The sequence below is a fragment of the Convolutriloba macropyga genome, chromosome 2 (assembly GCF_964194025.1).
Source record: "Convolutriloba macropyga chromosome 2, txConMacr16.3, whole genome shotgun sequence".
Classification (NCBI taxonomy): domain Eukaryota; kingdom Metazoa; phylum Xenacoelomorpha; order Acoela; family Convolutidae; genus Convolutriloba; species Convolutriloba macropyga.
In genome coordinates this window covers 74501801-74517606 of record NC_134469.1, presented here as the reverse complement: position 1 = coordinate 74517606, position 15806 = coordinate 74501801, and the positions used below count along the sequence as shown (strand labels likewise).

Genomic DNA, 15806 nt, shown 5'->3' with positions numbered 1-15806 from the left:
GAAACTTTGGACCTGCTTTTGACGATGAAGAAACGTCATCATTGCATCAATATGAGTTGAGCTCCTCTTTGTTTTGAGTTTTTGTAAATGAGTAAAATAGTGATCAAATTTTTCCTTTCTTTGAGTTGTGTGCGAAAAATATACCTTTCCAGATCTAAACTTCTCGAAAAAATTTTCTTTGATTCGTTTAATGGAAGATTGATTGGAGCTCGTAAATACTCGTCAATAAATATTCGAAAATAAACAATTTTTAAGAAAAGTGTTTGTATCTTTTTTATCGGCAACTATAATATATTTTTTAGTCAGGGCAACATTTTATTTTACATAGGGAGAAACAAATTTGGTTAACTGGATGATCACACATTATCTTTTGTAAAAGTGTGCTTAAAATAATGATGAAAAAGCAATTGTTAAAAAATGAAAAGCCAATATAAAAAGCACGACATAGTCTGGACAGCGTATCGGCCGCGGCGTTCCGCCTGGGACGTGCCTGAGATTGAAGTCATCGAAGAATACGCCTCGTTTTGACAGAACCTTTTAAGATAGGCATACTATTCCTCCAGCTGGCGTTGATTCTCTTGATGCATGTTCTGCCTATAAGTTTTTTTTAGTTCATACAAGAAGAAGAACGTTCAAAGTTCAGCTATTCTATGAGTCAGTACGAATCATTGGTGATGAGGATTGTATGAGGACGTTTGTTTATTAATTTTAGGGGATGGAGGTTGTTTCAACGACAACAATTGTCCAAGTAACTCCGAGTGCACAATCTCTGGTGCATGTCAATGCGATGAGGGTTACACTGGCTACAAAATCTGCAGCGATTGTCTCATTGATGAAAAAGATGAAAATGGGAACTGCCAATCTTGCAACCTTGATGGCCATAACTACTGTCTAGGTATATTATTTCACTTCTGCTTTCTTTACAGTGCAAATCAGAAGCTGAATTTATCGCCACAATCTATTGTAATTTCGAAATAGTTTCTAAGTTAAGTTCATTATAATAAATGAAAAGATAGGTAATGTCAAGACCTAAAAACACAATAATGAAAAACATAGCAGGACAACTGCTGACACAATTCAAAGAATTTTCATTTACTTAACAAAAAAATATTGCTAGAATGGACAATAAATGGATTGGGAAGACCACTCAGAAATAAATCCCATAAAAAAATTTTTTAAAAAAATAGCAACACTCAAAGTCAAAGTGCTGCATGAGACTAAATAATCGCAATCGCGAAAGCGACGTTTAGTTCAAACACCTTTTTCTCACTCTCCCTTAATATTGACGCAAAACAATCACGCCGCAAAAACACTCGCTTGTTTCTTAATTTTCTGCTTCGGTAAAACCAAAATCATTTCTCCAATTGGACTTCAAACATCATAAAAAAGTGTGTACAGATCTTTGAAAAAAGACAACAACCCAATAAAATTCAGTTTCTCTGAATTGTAATAATTGTTTTCTGTAGTCAAGAACAGACAGATGTCAGCAGTCGATTAGATAAAATATTCATAAATGTCTGCAGTGAGAGATTACTATAATGCCATGAACCAACCAGTTCTCACATGTCTCAAAGAAGATAAAAACAACTTCTTTTTATAACAGCGGTAATTAAAAATCAATATAAATCCTCGAGTTTAAAAAATTCGTACCCATTAGAAAAACATACTTGCTATTCACAAAAATTGAAATTTTTAAAAAACCAACCATAGTTATTCTCTTTTTTGAACAGAACTCGCGTGAATTGACATCTCTTGTTAATCTTCTTGTTTTATGATTTTTGTTTGTGTTTTTTTTTCGTTTTTATCATTATTTTTGTTTTTTTTTGTTTGCAAAATTTTAAACTCTGCAATTTACTCATCTCAAAATAATACCTGAACATGAACAAATTTTTAATTAGATTGAACTACACTGAAAACGAGATTTATATATAGATAGCGCAAACGCCAAATACACTTAGAGCAATTTCACTTAGTAGCCTGAAGCTTTGTACCAATTGAAGCTAGTAAAAGAGATGGCGTTCCGTTTTAAAAGAAATTGTAATTCTAGTTGAGAAAAAAATTTTGATTCGCAGGGCAACATTGCTGGACAATGCATCGATAACAAAATTTGTAAACTTTTTCCGAAAATCATTCAATGTCATAGAAAATAAACTTTTGCCGCCCAAGAATCTGCAAGTTGAACTTGGTTACAAAAGTTCCTGCATCATTGCACGCTGCTCAACGTTTTCCTGCTGGATCCAGCATCTTTAGAAAAGATTCTGCGAGTTTTGTGAAAAATTATCGTAAGAAACCGTTTTCAGAATCTGTATCTGGAAGCTCAATAGTTTAAGAATTAAAACGGGAACTTGTAAGTGTTGACAAAAACGATCAGAAGAATTTTATTCAAGCAAAAACTAGGGTCAAGGATATATAGCATTTTGCTTCCGTTTTGCTTTTTCTAGTAATTTATCAATAATATTCAATAATGTCTCACCTCAGATTTCAATCTGAACAATTTTAATTTATCATCCAGCAACTATTGTTTTTTTCAACCCCAACGCCAAAAAAAAGACAAATATTTAAGTTACTATGACAATAACGTGCTGTGCCTTGAAAATAGGCCATTTTTTTAAAAAATACTTTTAAGCAATGATACAACGTCAACGAAAAATTTACTAACTATTTTCAAAGATTTTCTGATCGTTAGCAAAATTACTGACGTTGGATCAATCAGACCCCAAATTAACTGGAAATACAAATTTTCAAGCAGTGTCTATATAGAAAGCCACTGTCTTTTGTTAAGAGTTTTAATCATAGAACGAAAGTTTCTGTGCAGACCATCTTGTTAATTTTTGGCAGAAAAATTCTGTAGATTATCTCATCACATCTTTCCTTTCTTTACAAATTTTGGGAGCTGTATCGCTAAGTCTTAATGCTGCGATCATTCTGATGTTCTCCCTATTTTATTAATAATTAGTCTGGAGCACTAATTTTGAAAAAGAAATGACAACATATTGGGCTAGTGACTCGTTTTCAAGTGTCTAAACTATAGGAACAGATAAGACATTGTAATTCTGTACACATACCGAGTTAGCTTGTCAACACGGTTCATGCAAAAAGATGTTTATGTTGAACTTGATGTTTGCAATGCACAAATGAGCAGATAAATGTTGCTTACATAATAATAAATAACTGTGAACATTTATTACAAAATTGAATAAACAAAATGAATATTTTTTACAGCTAGTGGGGACTGTATAAGCGACAATGACTGTGTGGAGAACTCATTATGTGCTAACGAGACCATCAACGGAGAGTTAGAAAGTGTTTGCAGATGTGTGAACGGATATTTGGGATTCAAGATATGCGCCTCAGACAACTGTGAAACGCAGGGAGACAACTTCTGCCTACGTTAGAAGCCCCACTTTCTTAGTTTTCCTCTTTTTAAAGTTTTTAAACATGGCCAGAATTGAATGGGCCAGGAGAGACTGCTAAATATTTCTAGAAATCTATTATACAGCAAAATATGCAATATTTTGGGGAAAACCGTACAAAACGAAGTATCGTCGGCAGTACTTTAAAGATTGTTACAACATCATTCTAGATAAGCAATTAGATATAAATATTCAAAATTGACTGGAGTTACCAGGTAAGTTTTTGGTTGACTCTAAAATCCTTTTTCCCGCAAATAATTGAGAAGAAATGAAAATGTATTGCAGGAGGAAGAATTATCTGCTAATAGGTTTATGACAGTCATGATGCCATATGATGAATAATAACAAAATTAATTAGATAACAATCCTACTTTGGTGGCCATTTTTATATTCGTTGCTGAAACTTTAGATAAAATGTAGTCCTGCAAGTGAGTTGGTCTGAATTATCAAATGTGTAATTAACAAATGTCGTATCTTGTACTATGTCGAAATTCAGAATGAAAACTAGAAATCAATTGTTTTTAAAAAAAATAAATTAAAGTACCAAGAACTGTCCGAAAAGCAGTTGAATAGATTATTGCGAGTCGTTAAAATGAACGAATCGACGGTCAGCTGAGAAAATAAAAAAACTGTTCATAAATTGTAATATGAACAAGTATTAATGACTGTAGATTTTCTGATTTTGAATTTTTCCATTCCCGTTTTAGGTGCATTCGGTCATGATACTTCCGGAAACAGAGTAAATCATGGAAAATTGGAATTGAAAACCAAATGTGGTTGGCATCTGTACCTCTATTAAGACATGCCTTGAATTTTCTCCTTGATAACCTATTTATTTACTGGAGAACTGGATATCAAATCAACTTTTTTGTCACCTTATCACGTCTCTCCAATAAATCTCTATAAACATACAAGAAAAGACCATGTTTGTTTTTTATTCTTTTTTTTCTCATTCAGTGTTTTTCAATTAAGCTCAAAAATTTTTCATTATTTCCATTTGAGTGCTAACTGCAACAGAAATTTGAGCCGCGTCTGTCTATTTTATTTTTCGGACGAAAAGTAATTGCAAATAGGAGAAAAAAGGATTCAAGTTGATAAATCAGCACATGTAACTGAATTTTTACACCTAAGGATTGTTTAATTAAAAAGAATCCATTTTTATCAATAACACAAATAAGTATTCTGAGTACAATTTCATCACCTTTTTTATTTTTTTTTCATGCCCTGTTTTTTTAAAAAAGGATTCAACAGCGCTCTTCTGTTAAACGATTTACCCTCCATTTTGTTTTTTTCTCAAAGACTTTAATTTGAGCAGTTGGAGCTTTGCATTCAGAGAAAGATTGTCAAAACGATAAAAAAAATTTATTTGAGGGGTATCAATTTAAGTCAAAGGAAAACTTTAACATTTTCAACTTATTGTTACCAAATTTACATCTCAGGCACACAGCTTGATCGGAGCTAGGAAATTTACCCTCATCTAATCATTATTTTTTAAATTGCTTATTAATTAAATAAGTTCTAAATTAAAAATTAGATCATTTTAAATTTAGTAATTTGTTGCTTAAGAATGAAAGAAATGGGAAAAAAATTAATTGAAACAGCTCGTTGCAATGTTTTGGATTTCAAACGTGATCCTAATGATTCAATATTAGAGATACACAACGTTTTGGGGGCTATAAAAATCCGAAGTTGAAAAATAGGATTTCAGAGAATTTTGATTTTTTGAAGTTGATGAAAAATTTCTACCTGATGAATTTGAAATGTAATTTTTTTTGTGCTCTGAGCCTCTTCTTGGTAATAAATTACTTACATTACCTTTCGAAATTAAAACTTTTCTTCCAAAACCCTCTTTATGTGATTTCTAAGCCAAAAATTTACTTTGTACAATAACATTTCTTCGTTCCATATATTTTTCATCATTTTTCTTTAAAAAAAAACTGCGCTGATTGAGTCTAGTTCTAGCAAATCTCATTTTTGGCGACTTTTTATAATTATTCGAATAATTTCGTTTGTTTGCAATCTTTCAACGTGTTTTATTTTGCTGAAAAATATTATCATCTTGCATCCTTAATCATTGATCTTTGCCTTTTCTCAACTTTTTTGTGTGCTAGCCACCTTTATGTGTTAGTATATAGTTTTTGAAATGAAAGACATTTAACATTCTCGGAGAAAAGATAGAGAAATTGTATACGAATTGGAAAAACCAGTTACGTTTGATTAGTTTGAAAGATTAAGAAATTTTTCTGCATAAATTACGATATCATTGTAAATGAATTAATACTGTATGAATATCCTATTGTGTTATTCTGTTCATAATATATTTTTGTCCAAAAGAACTAAAAGTAGTTTGCTTCTTTTTCTTGACAAAACATAGCAAGGTCTTCTTAACTATGAATTTTAATCTTAAGTCTTGATAACTCATTTTTCATTCGAGAAAACAAGCAGAAATTTTATAGTTTATACTTATCATGATAATTTCCCACTTGAACCTTCTCAAAACTGACAATATTGTGATTTTGCGTTAAAAATGCGTCCATGAATCTTGGCGTGTCCCAATGAGCTCTTGGTAAGATACTTAATTTCATGAACACATGCACATTTTGGACAATAAATTGGCGAATATTGTTATTTTTTTCTCAGTAAAAGTTATCTTGAATCTTTTCGTGGACAAAACAGAAATTAACCTAATGCCGCGTGTTTTTAGGAGACGGGAGCTGTACATCAGACTCTGACTGCGCAGCCAACGCCGTATGCAACGGCGGAAGCTGCAAGTGCAATGTGGGCTACAAAGGGTACAAGATCTGTGACATTCCGGATCAGGATGAGAATGGTACCTGTAATCTTGTAGGAGACAACTACTGTCTGGGTGAGAAAACAATCAACATATGTTAAGAACTCAGTTGTATATCATTCATTAACATCCACATCACATGCCGAATTCGTTACTACAGTCAATGTTAACTTACACCACTTTGAAAATTTCAAAGTTTTAAAAATTTTAAAATGACCGTCTGCCTCTCATTATATAAAAAGAATTAAGGTTAGCTGAAGAAAAAAGAAAAAAGTGAACCGAGAGTGAAGAAAAATCTAAAAATAAGTTCACGGTAAACTCCTAAAATTCAAGTTTTCACATTAAAGAGAGTCAAAGAGTCTTTTCAAGTTGATTTCATATCGTATGCGAAAACATGTGTTCCAAATTAGCCGTGTGAATTACCTTAACTTATTCCTTTTGATCGGATTAGCATTCTCAATTAGCAATTTTGCTTGCTTTGCGAGCATCTGGACTGTAAATTGTCATGACAAAATAGCTAGCACAAAAATACCCTATGCCAAAATACCCTATACCAAAATACCTTATGCCAAAGTACCCAAAGTGAAAAATACTTTAAGTCAAAAACTTCATCCCATTTCTCAATTTTTCTCATCAATTGTCGTTTTGAAATTTCTGAAAAACTTCACTCATTTAACAAATCCACAGTTTGTAAAATTTTCAACATATAGCCAGCTTAAGTCAAACATTTGACTTCAAGAGCAATGAGCAAAAAATGAAAATAACATAAGATGTCAGCAAAAAAATGTTGAGCTAATATTACTCCTTCTTTTCTGTGTCCAAAACCTTAAAAAATCAATGATTAAAAAAGCACAAAAAGTTAAGTTGAGGGCAACTTTTACAAATTTCTTTCTACAAAACTTCATAAAGAAATGATAAAACAAAATATCCAATTAAAAAACCAAGTAGCCGTATTTTACTTGGTTTTACTAAGCAAGTTTTAAGGAACATAGAACGAAAATGTTTAAAAATTCAGGAAATGTGTAAAGATTGAAAAATATAATATAAAAATACAGTATTAAAAACATCTCGCATATTAAACTTCCAAAAATTCTCACACAGTCAACTCTCAAAAAATCATCAAAAATCTGCATATTTGTAAACTATCTTTATTGTTGCTGGCAATAGAAGATGATAGAGGGACTAATAGAAACAAAAAAATTAATGGAAACAGTAAATGTGAAATTCAGCGAAAAATATTGAGGCAAAGTTACATTTCGAACAAGAAATATTTTGCGAAAAGAACCATTGCAAGAAAATGTTAGCAACCAGTCGTTTTCAGGATACGATGAAGAATTTTTCCTAACGTTAAAAGTACTAATTGATAAACGGGATCAGGGCACAAAAAAAGCAAATTGATAATTGCACTTAATTTAAATATATAGTGGCAACTCAAATAGCCGTTGTTTTAGCTCAAGCAGCTTCGTAATCAAGGACTTTGAGAAATAAGGAACAATTAAAGTGGATACAGATACTTGTTTAAAGCAACAAAAGACTACTCAAGAAAAATAAAAGTGGCTAAAAATTTGCAAAAGAACTCAAGTCAAAAGGTGCAGCATACTTTCGTTAAATTTGAAAAATGAGATCATCAACGTCATGACAAACAATTTCCAGCCACATATTAGCTTACTCAGGTTCGTTGGAACAAAATCGACAGCGCTATGTCACTTTTAGGGCTCTATGCGTTGCATGAGTTGCTCCAATTGATCTTTTGAAACTATTTTTCTGCAGCAGTTGCTTTCGGACACAAATTTCAATTTTGCTTGAAATAGTGAGCAATGTTTATCGAGAAAGTTGACTCCAAAAAATTTTCCCGGAGGTTGGTGGCTGGCAGAAAAAATCAGCGGTGAATCATACTATAGACACTGTGTTCTTTCTGAATGGCCAGTGTTTTGTCCATGTCAAAATTTACATTGGCTGACCTTAATTATTCAATGCAATTGACGGCATAAAAAGTAACCATGTCCAGCTTAACACCCACCAACAAATTTTGCTTGTTATACGATTCAAAGTTCTGCGTGGGTAATGTTAACATTTAATCAGCTAAGCAAGTTGTTTACACTAAGCTAAATGGGCTTGGTGGTAATTGCCTACAAATAAGCATAAGTATATAGGTTGCGTACACTACTACTAATACTTTGCTTACCAGTTATGCCGTACACTGATAACTAGTTATAAGCTAAAAAGTTTGAAATTGTTTTGATCAGATTTAGGTTTGGCGAAGTTGCAATTTTCAGACTATACAGGATAAAATTAGTCTGAGTGAACTCTATGACATTAATATAATCATAATTAAGAAAAACTTCACATAAAGAAACTTTAATTTTTCTGGAGATTCAATGTTTCAAAATTTAAGTGATTTTTTTCTCTTCAAGTTTGCTGGTTCACCGCTGAAATAGCCTGAGACTCAACTCTGGTTTGTTATTGTAACCTGTATACGTACAGTTTGCTGTTTACGGTTTTCCAAATTTTTCTTCGACAAATTTTTCTGAATTAAGCGCAAATATTAAAATCATAAATTTTCTAGCTTCATTTTTTCCAATCAAATGTCATTTTGTTTCTAAGTCTTTTTGTTTTCCTGGGATAAGCTATCAAATTTATTGCTGAAAAAGTGTGTCCATTTTTTTCGCACAAAATACAATAATGACTGGTTTTTAGTTGCTCAAATAAAAAAAAATTGGTTCAATTAGTTTGCGGCAAAGCCAACTTGATATGTGCTCGATTTGCTTCACAGCTGAAATCAACAACAGTGTCTTTTTTTCCAAAAGCAGTTAAAGATAGTGAGGGCTTTTTTAAAAATATTTTTAAATTCGAATGAAAACTACTTGCCCAATTGGATGGAAGTTAAACGTAGGCGGAACAATCGCAAGGTCGACGAGCATGGTAACAAGTAAAATCCCGTTGTGTGGGCCTAATTGCATATATAGAGGAAAACAATTTCTTCGTTCTAGATATCCAATGAAGTGAGTCGTTCCGTGAATTTTTGCTGAATTGTTAAATTAACTGATTTCAATATAGTTTATGGCTCGCGCCACAATTTTTAAAAAAAGAACAGTATTTCCCAGATGCTACACAATAAAATTTATGGGCAGTGCACACTCTCCTGTTTTCTTTTTTAGTTTATTTTATTACTAAGTTTTTGTGGAAATATAAACCGTAAATGCCTAATTTGATTGCCTTGCAGCTCGTTGGGTCATAATATTTTTGTCAAGGGTCTTTTTTGAGTAGTTTCAGAAAAACTGCTATAATTGGTTTTCGCTGCGCAGTGTTTTAGACTTAGATAAAATTTCGCCCAGCCTAGTTGTTTTTCTAATGTTTCAATTATATTAGTGCTCATTGTTGGAAGCAAAACTGCCAAATACTCAATATGACTTAGTTCTAGCGCATTCAAGATTGATATTTTAAAATGCAATGGTATAATACTTATCAAGGTGTGCAATTGAGCCATTTTTCATAGAGTTTGGTTCAGATGTGAGCCACACCTAAATTTTTTGTCCATATTTACACCAAGATATTTACCTCCTTGACTTCCTTGATAACTTGATCATTAATAACAATGTAATTGTGCACAGCATGGTTGCAAAAACCATGAATTAGGTTTTGTCAGGATTCATTTTCAATGAGCGAAAATTTAAGTAGTCAACCATTTTGATACTGCTGTTCTCTAGTTTTGTGTTTACTGCTTATTAAAACTGTGTCATCGGCATATTGGATATACAATTTTACATTTTGCTTGTATGTACATATCACTTACATGCAGTTTGAACAACATCGGACCGCGGATAGTCCCTTACTGTACTCTTTTTTCAACGGTCCACTGTGGTACTCCTTTTAAATAACCAAGCCTATATCAGTAAAATATTTGCAATTGAAAAAATATATTTTATTTTGGAGTTTTCTTGGCCTTTTAGTTCTAGTTATAATAACAATGACATTTGAGGTTTTGCAAAAATTTGTGATGAGTTATGAAGCAAAAAAAACAAAAAACATTTTCTTTTGTATTATTCGTTTGATCCATTTGGCTAGTTCAAGAATTATTAAAACATTTTATGATTGAGCTGCTAATTTTTTCTGTCTCTGATTATATTGTTGATTTTGATTTCAGAGGATGGTAGCTGTCTTTCGGAGGCTGACTGCAACGACACTCTGGACGTGTGCCGTGCTCCCAATGCTGACAATCCAGATGAGAAGTACTGTCAATGCATCCGGGGATATTTCAAACCAGCTCACTTTGAACCATGTCGAGGTCAGCATAAGTTGCATCATAAGTTGATAGATAAAGAAAATCGTTTCCGTATTTCGACATAGTTTTTTGTTCTTTTTATGTATACAGAAAGCACGGATCAAATTAAATTTCAAACAACGCATCAATTTGAAGTTTAGTTTCGAATTTCCAAAATATATTACTTGGTTAAGACGCGCCAATCATTCTACGATACACACTTTTTTTACCATTCAAAATTAAAGTTTGAGAGAGCACCTCCCCAAGCATTTATTAATGAAAATTTTTTGACGTTTTTTGACGTTTTTACTCAATTTCAGACCAATGTGTGTCGGCCGAGAGCCACACAGACACCCTTCCTGACTTCCAAAATGGGATGGAGGAGAGGTACTTCTACGACCACAGCATCGGAGTCTGCGTCAAGACCAGGATCAACAACAAATACGTCAAGTACGGATTCACAGACAACGCACAATGCGAGAATTGGTGCATGGGTGAGTACACTTCAGAATCCTACTCGCAGTTTAGATTTAATACCGAAAAGTAAAGTCAAGGGCCCTAGACGTAGGCATTTTCCGTCTGGGAGGGTCTGGACATAGGCATTTTCCGTCTGGGAGGGTCTGGACATAGGCATTTTCCGTCTGGTACGGTCTGGACATATCGACTTTCGGTCTGGCACTTCAACCTGGGGGGTTTCATGACAAAAATTACAAGCGGTCGAAAGAATTCAAGGTGTTTGCATGGATCTAAACACGATATGTCCATTTGTAGAAATGGTATAAGGCCTTCCTTTATTATATTTAATAATTATCTTTTCATGCGCAGTTTTGGATCATCAAGGTTGAGAGCTTTTATGCTTATAAAATTTAAGTAGCAGTTTTTAAATAAGTTGTTAAAATAAAATTTAATTTATTGCTCGGTAGAAGAGATGATGACGTAGAAAACCCACAATGTATCACCATTAAGCGCAAAAAACCATTAAAACGTAATTATGGAAGTCTGGCAAAGCTCCACATTTAGAGCAAGAGATCAACATATCAATTCAGAAAATATCAGTGACCAGAGCATCCTGCAAACCTTCGCTAGCGTATATTTGATTGTTGCTAAAAATTGTCAATATCGCAAGTATCTATGCTGCATATTTTATCAAAAGTTCTGTAGAAATAGCTTCAAATTTTTGGAAAAAAATCAAAACTGTGTTTTGAGGGTTAATTTAAATTATACAGTAAAAAAAATCAACACTTTTAGATGAAAAATTTAAGCAAGATTGCGCTGAAGTATGGTTAGTCAATCAATTTATACTATAAAAATTTCTGAATAAAAGAAATCGTCTTCTGATTTAAAAGCATATACATTCGCGCAGTGGGTTTGATAAACAAATCCATTTGCAAAAAAAAACATATGCCGATCCAAAACCTCATATCCGACATACTCTCTTTTAGCATTACTTTCAAGATACTTACTTTCACTTATTTTTAACTTCAACTATTGTATTCGACAGAAGTTATGAATTAATTTGAAAGGTAAAGATTGAAAATCAACTTCAATTATAAATTTTTAATATGATGCTTACGGGAACTGTATAAATAATCTCAAACAAAGTAAGCACCAACTTCATGCAAATAAATCACTTCAAGGAAGCCACTATTTTTTAATTAGCTCTCTGTACTAGTCATACATGAGCCGATTGAGTTTCAAAGCGTAAATTGGCAGGAATGCCGCCCAAGGCTTGCTGATAGAAAATCTACGGCATTACTTTTCAAGAACTTTTTGAGTTAAAATGCGTTATGAAAAATTTTAGCGGCTAATTGTTGAGTTATTTTATTTCTAACACGGTCAAAGAAACGTAAACATAACATGGCACAAACTTAACGAAACGATTTATGCGAATTCACAATGGTAGAATGTCCCATAATGCATGCTCTCCCAGGTTGAGGTGCCAAGCGGAAATCAGTATGTCCAAACCGTCCCAGACGTAAAGATCTTATGTCCAGACTTTTGTGCGTTTATGTCTAGAATTTTGTGCGTTCATCAGACTTTTTTGCATTCATGTCCAGACTTTCGCGCGTTCACCAGACTTCCTTTCGTTCATGTCCAGACTTTCGTGCGTTCACCAGATTTTCGTGCGTTAATGTCCAGAATTTCGTGCGTTCACCAGACTTCCGTGAGTTGGGCTGACTTTTGTGCGTTTATGTTCAGAATTGAGCGCGTTCTTCAGACTTCCTGCCTAAATAAGATTTTGTCCATTCACGTTCAGACTTTCGTGCGTTCAAGTTCAGACTTAAATGTGATCATGTCCAAATTTTGATGCGTTGAAAGTCAGACAAACTTCGATAACACAGAATTTAAAAACTGGAATTTAACATTTTTTTCATTTTTTATGTACATCCTCAAAATCTTTAACTCGTTAGTAATGTTCTGAAAAACTTTACCTAAACTTAAAAAAACCATTGCAAATTTTTTTTTTGCTAAATATTATATACTCTGGGCTGTATGGCTCGAATGTCCTTTTTTTCAACTTCAGCTACTTTTTTAACAGAAGACGTGATTATTTTAAACACAGTAAAAAGACTGAGAGCAATTCTTTTGCATTTGATATTTTACTATTTTTAACTCAATTTAGTTTCGACTTCAGCATTGAAGGCTGCCACTTGAGTGGGTACTCTGGATTAACAGTGCTAATTCAAGTGATAGATATTTGTTTTTTAACAAGGCTAGTGCGTTCATGTCCAGACTTATGTGCGTTCATGTCCAGATCTTTGTGCGTTCATGTCCAGACTTTCGTGCGTTTTTCGATGTTTCCAGACTAACTGTAATTTCGAACGCACAGCGGCCCACTAGTGCGTTCATCTTCTGTCTGGACATGCTTGCTTCTGTCTGGGGCCTAAATCTGAGCTTCCACCAATTTGTTTTTAGTGTTTGAGATATATTTTATTTTATCATAAATCATATTTTAAAAGCCTTTTAAAAGCATAATTTAATATAATTAAAAATATAATATAATTGAAAAATATAATTTAGAATTTTTCGAATATCTGTGAATTCGATTTGGGTTTTATTGGCCCAGTTCTGTAGTTTGGACAGAACTGGAAGTACAGGCTCTCAGTACAGGTGTTCTATTTTCATTTAGATAAGATCAAAACTCTGCCGGAGAAGGTGGGTCCAGTAGACCTGGCATCTTGTGTGCCCGAGTTGCCCAAATTCGTCCGGTGGTATTTTGACGGGAGTGAGTGCAAAGAGTTCGAGTACAGGGGCACTGGCGGGAATGCCAACAGGTTCATAACTGAATCCGAATGCAAGACAAGAACCGCAGTCAACGACGTATCAACCGATGGTTAGTTAGTCACTAAACCAAAATTACCCAGACTAAATCAAATACTAAAACCAAAATTACCTGGCTTTTCAGTGCACTGGATTTCAGTTCACATTTCACATTTGTATACCACATTAGCCCAACCCCCTTTTTACTGACTCCATCTAAAACCTCCATTAGTTATTGTTAACCGGACGGCCAGGGGGAGGGGGAGGGTGTTGGGGCTTGATCACTATGGTCTTAGGCCCCACCTCTGATCTAGGTAATGAACTGAATAGTGTATGTCAAGTGAAACCAAACTTGATACTCTCTGATAGGAGACAACCTAAAACATAATAATGCCAATATCTTGATATTCCACTTGCTATGAAACGATCAAGATATGTACAAACTTGCAAGATCTTTTTCAGGGTACCAAGAAACAGGATTTTGGCAAGATAAACCAGTAAGATCAACCATGACATGGCACGATAGTCGATTATCGACGCTATCTTATGATCTTAAAAGTCTACACAATTATGGAGATTATTTTTTAAAGAAACGTCAAAAACATAAAACAAAACAAAATAAAATTTGGGATCAAATCAATTCTCCATTAATGCGTCTTTATGTTCTTGACTTTTTAACCTATAAAAATGGTTTCTATAATCTTCTTCCGAGTTTGTAACGACATCTGCACCAATTTCGTTTCCAAAGGATATCGTACATCTTTCGCATGAAGGTGTACGACACTTTTTTCTAAATTCTCCGGAAACTATTCGACTGTTTTTGCCATCGTTGTTTCAAATACATCCATAATGTTTAAATTGATTTCAGATCGAGACTATAAACTTCCATTCAATTCATTCCAACTCATATTCCTTGAAGAAATCTCGGACCATCCTCGATCTTTAAAAAGGAGCATCACCTTGTTGAAAAGTAAAGTCTTGAAGTGCACTTTTTATTTTGACTTTTGACTATTTTTAATTTTTTTAAAAATGTTTTAATGTTAATTTTAATTTAACTTAATTATAATTTTAATTATAACTTTTTAATTTTTACATTTGGCTGATTTTGAATTTTTTAAAAATATTTACACTTTTTAATTTTTACATTTGAGTAACTTCAAAAAATTTCGAAAATTTACACTTTTTAATTTTTACATTTTACTAATTATTTTAAAAAATTATAAGTTTTTAATTTTAACATTTGACGAAAACGCAAATGCGACTCTTCGAGAATTGGTTGGCTTCGATTACTTCCGAAATATTCAGGGCACAGCTTGTCAAAAAATTGAGAAAAATAGAGATAAAAGCTCTATTGTCTCACAAATTGAACAACGACAATGGTTGCTGTTGTGTTGTTGCAGAATTAGGTTGTTGCTATGTCTTCATAATTTGGATTATCAATTGCTCGCTTCGAAGCTTGAATCAGAAACAAAGAATCAGAAATCGATGGTAAAAATAGCTGCCACGACTTTTGAAAGAGAAGCTTGGTAACGATTTGGGTGTAGCTTCAAGCCAAAATTGTTCGATATCCTTGCTGATAGTCTTGTTACAAATGAACCAATTCAAACAAATTTCTGTGTGGACATTTACTCAGCAACCATTCGTTGACGACTGTTGGCTCCAATGCTTGCGACTTAAATGCGATGACTAAAACTCATTTTTTGTCGGAAATTGCAGTTCTCGCTTGCCTTTGTTTACCCGGGTCAAAATGGACCACTGTACGTGGTAGGCTAAAACTCCAGTATGCGCTAACGAAACTTGGCATTGTCGGTTAAAGAGTTATATGCCCGCATTGAATTGTTGTTCAAAATAACAAAACGCCTTCAGGCAAATATCTGAGGACATTTTAAATTTATACGTATTGTTCATGGCGACAACCCAAGATTATGGGCGATTATCCATTCTCTCGTATTTGGTACTACGGATAATGACTGCACAGAAGGATCTGTCGTATTGCAAAAATAGTTCAGACTTTTTGTCCGCCCTTTTTTGCCTAATGCAGGTTCTAGAATCATCAAATTTGAGGTGGGAGGTTGCTGTC

At 33.5% G+C, this 15806-nt stretch overlaps 1 protein-coding gene across 1 annotated transcript in view; it reads left to right on the top strand.

The window, feature by feature from the left end:
• Window positions 1–715: 715 nt before the first annotated feature.
• The window catches only part of LOC142334995 (uncharacterized), a 384183-nt gene continuing 369092 nt past the window's right edge, over window positions 716–15806 (top strand). The window contains exons 1-6 of the mRNA XM_075383322.1: window positions 716–895; window positions 3223–3390; window positions 6118–6279; window positions 10349–10489; window positions 10786–10959; window positions 13596–13799. Coding sequence (XP_075239437.1) covers window positions 10842–10959; window positions 13596–13799 — 322 coding nt within the window. The 5' untranslated portion in view covers window positions 716–895; window positions 3223–3390; window positions 6118–6279; window positions 10349–10489; window positions 10786–10841. The remainder of the gene's footprint in view (window positions 896–3222; window positions 3391–6117; window positions 6280–10348; window positions 10490–10785; window positions 10960–13595; window positions 13800–15806) is intronic.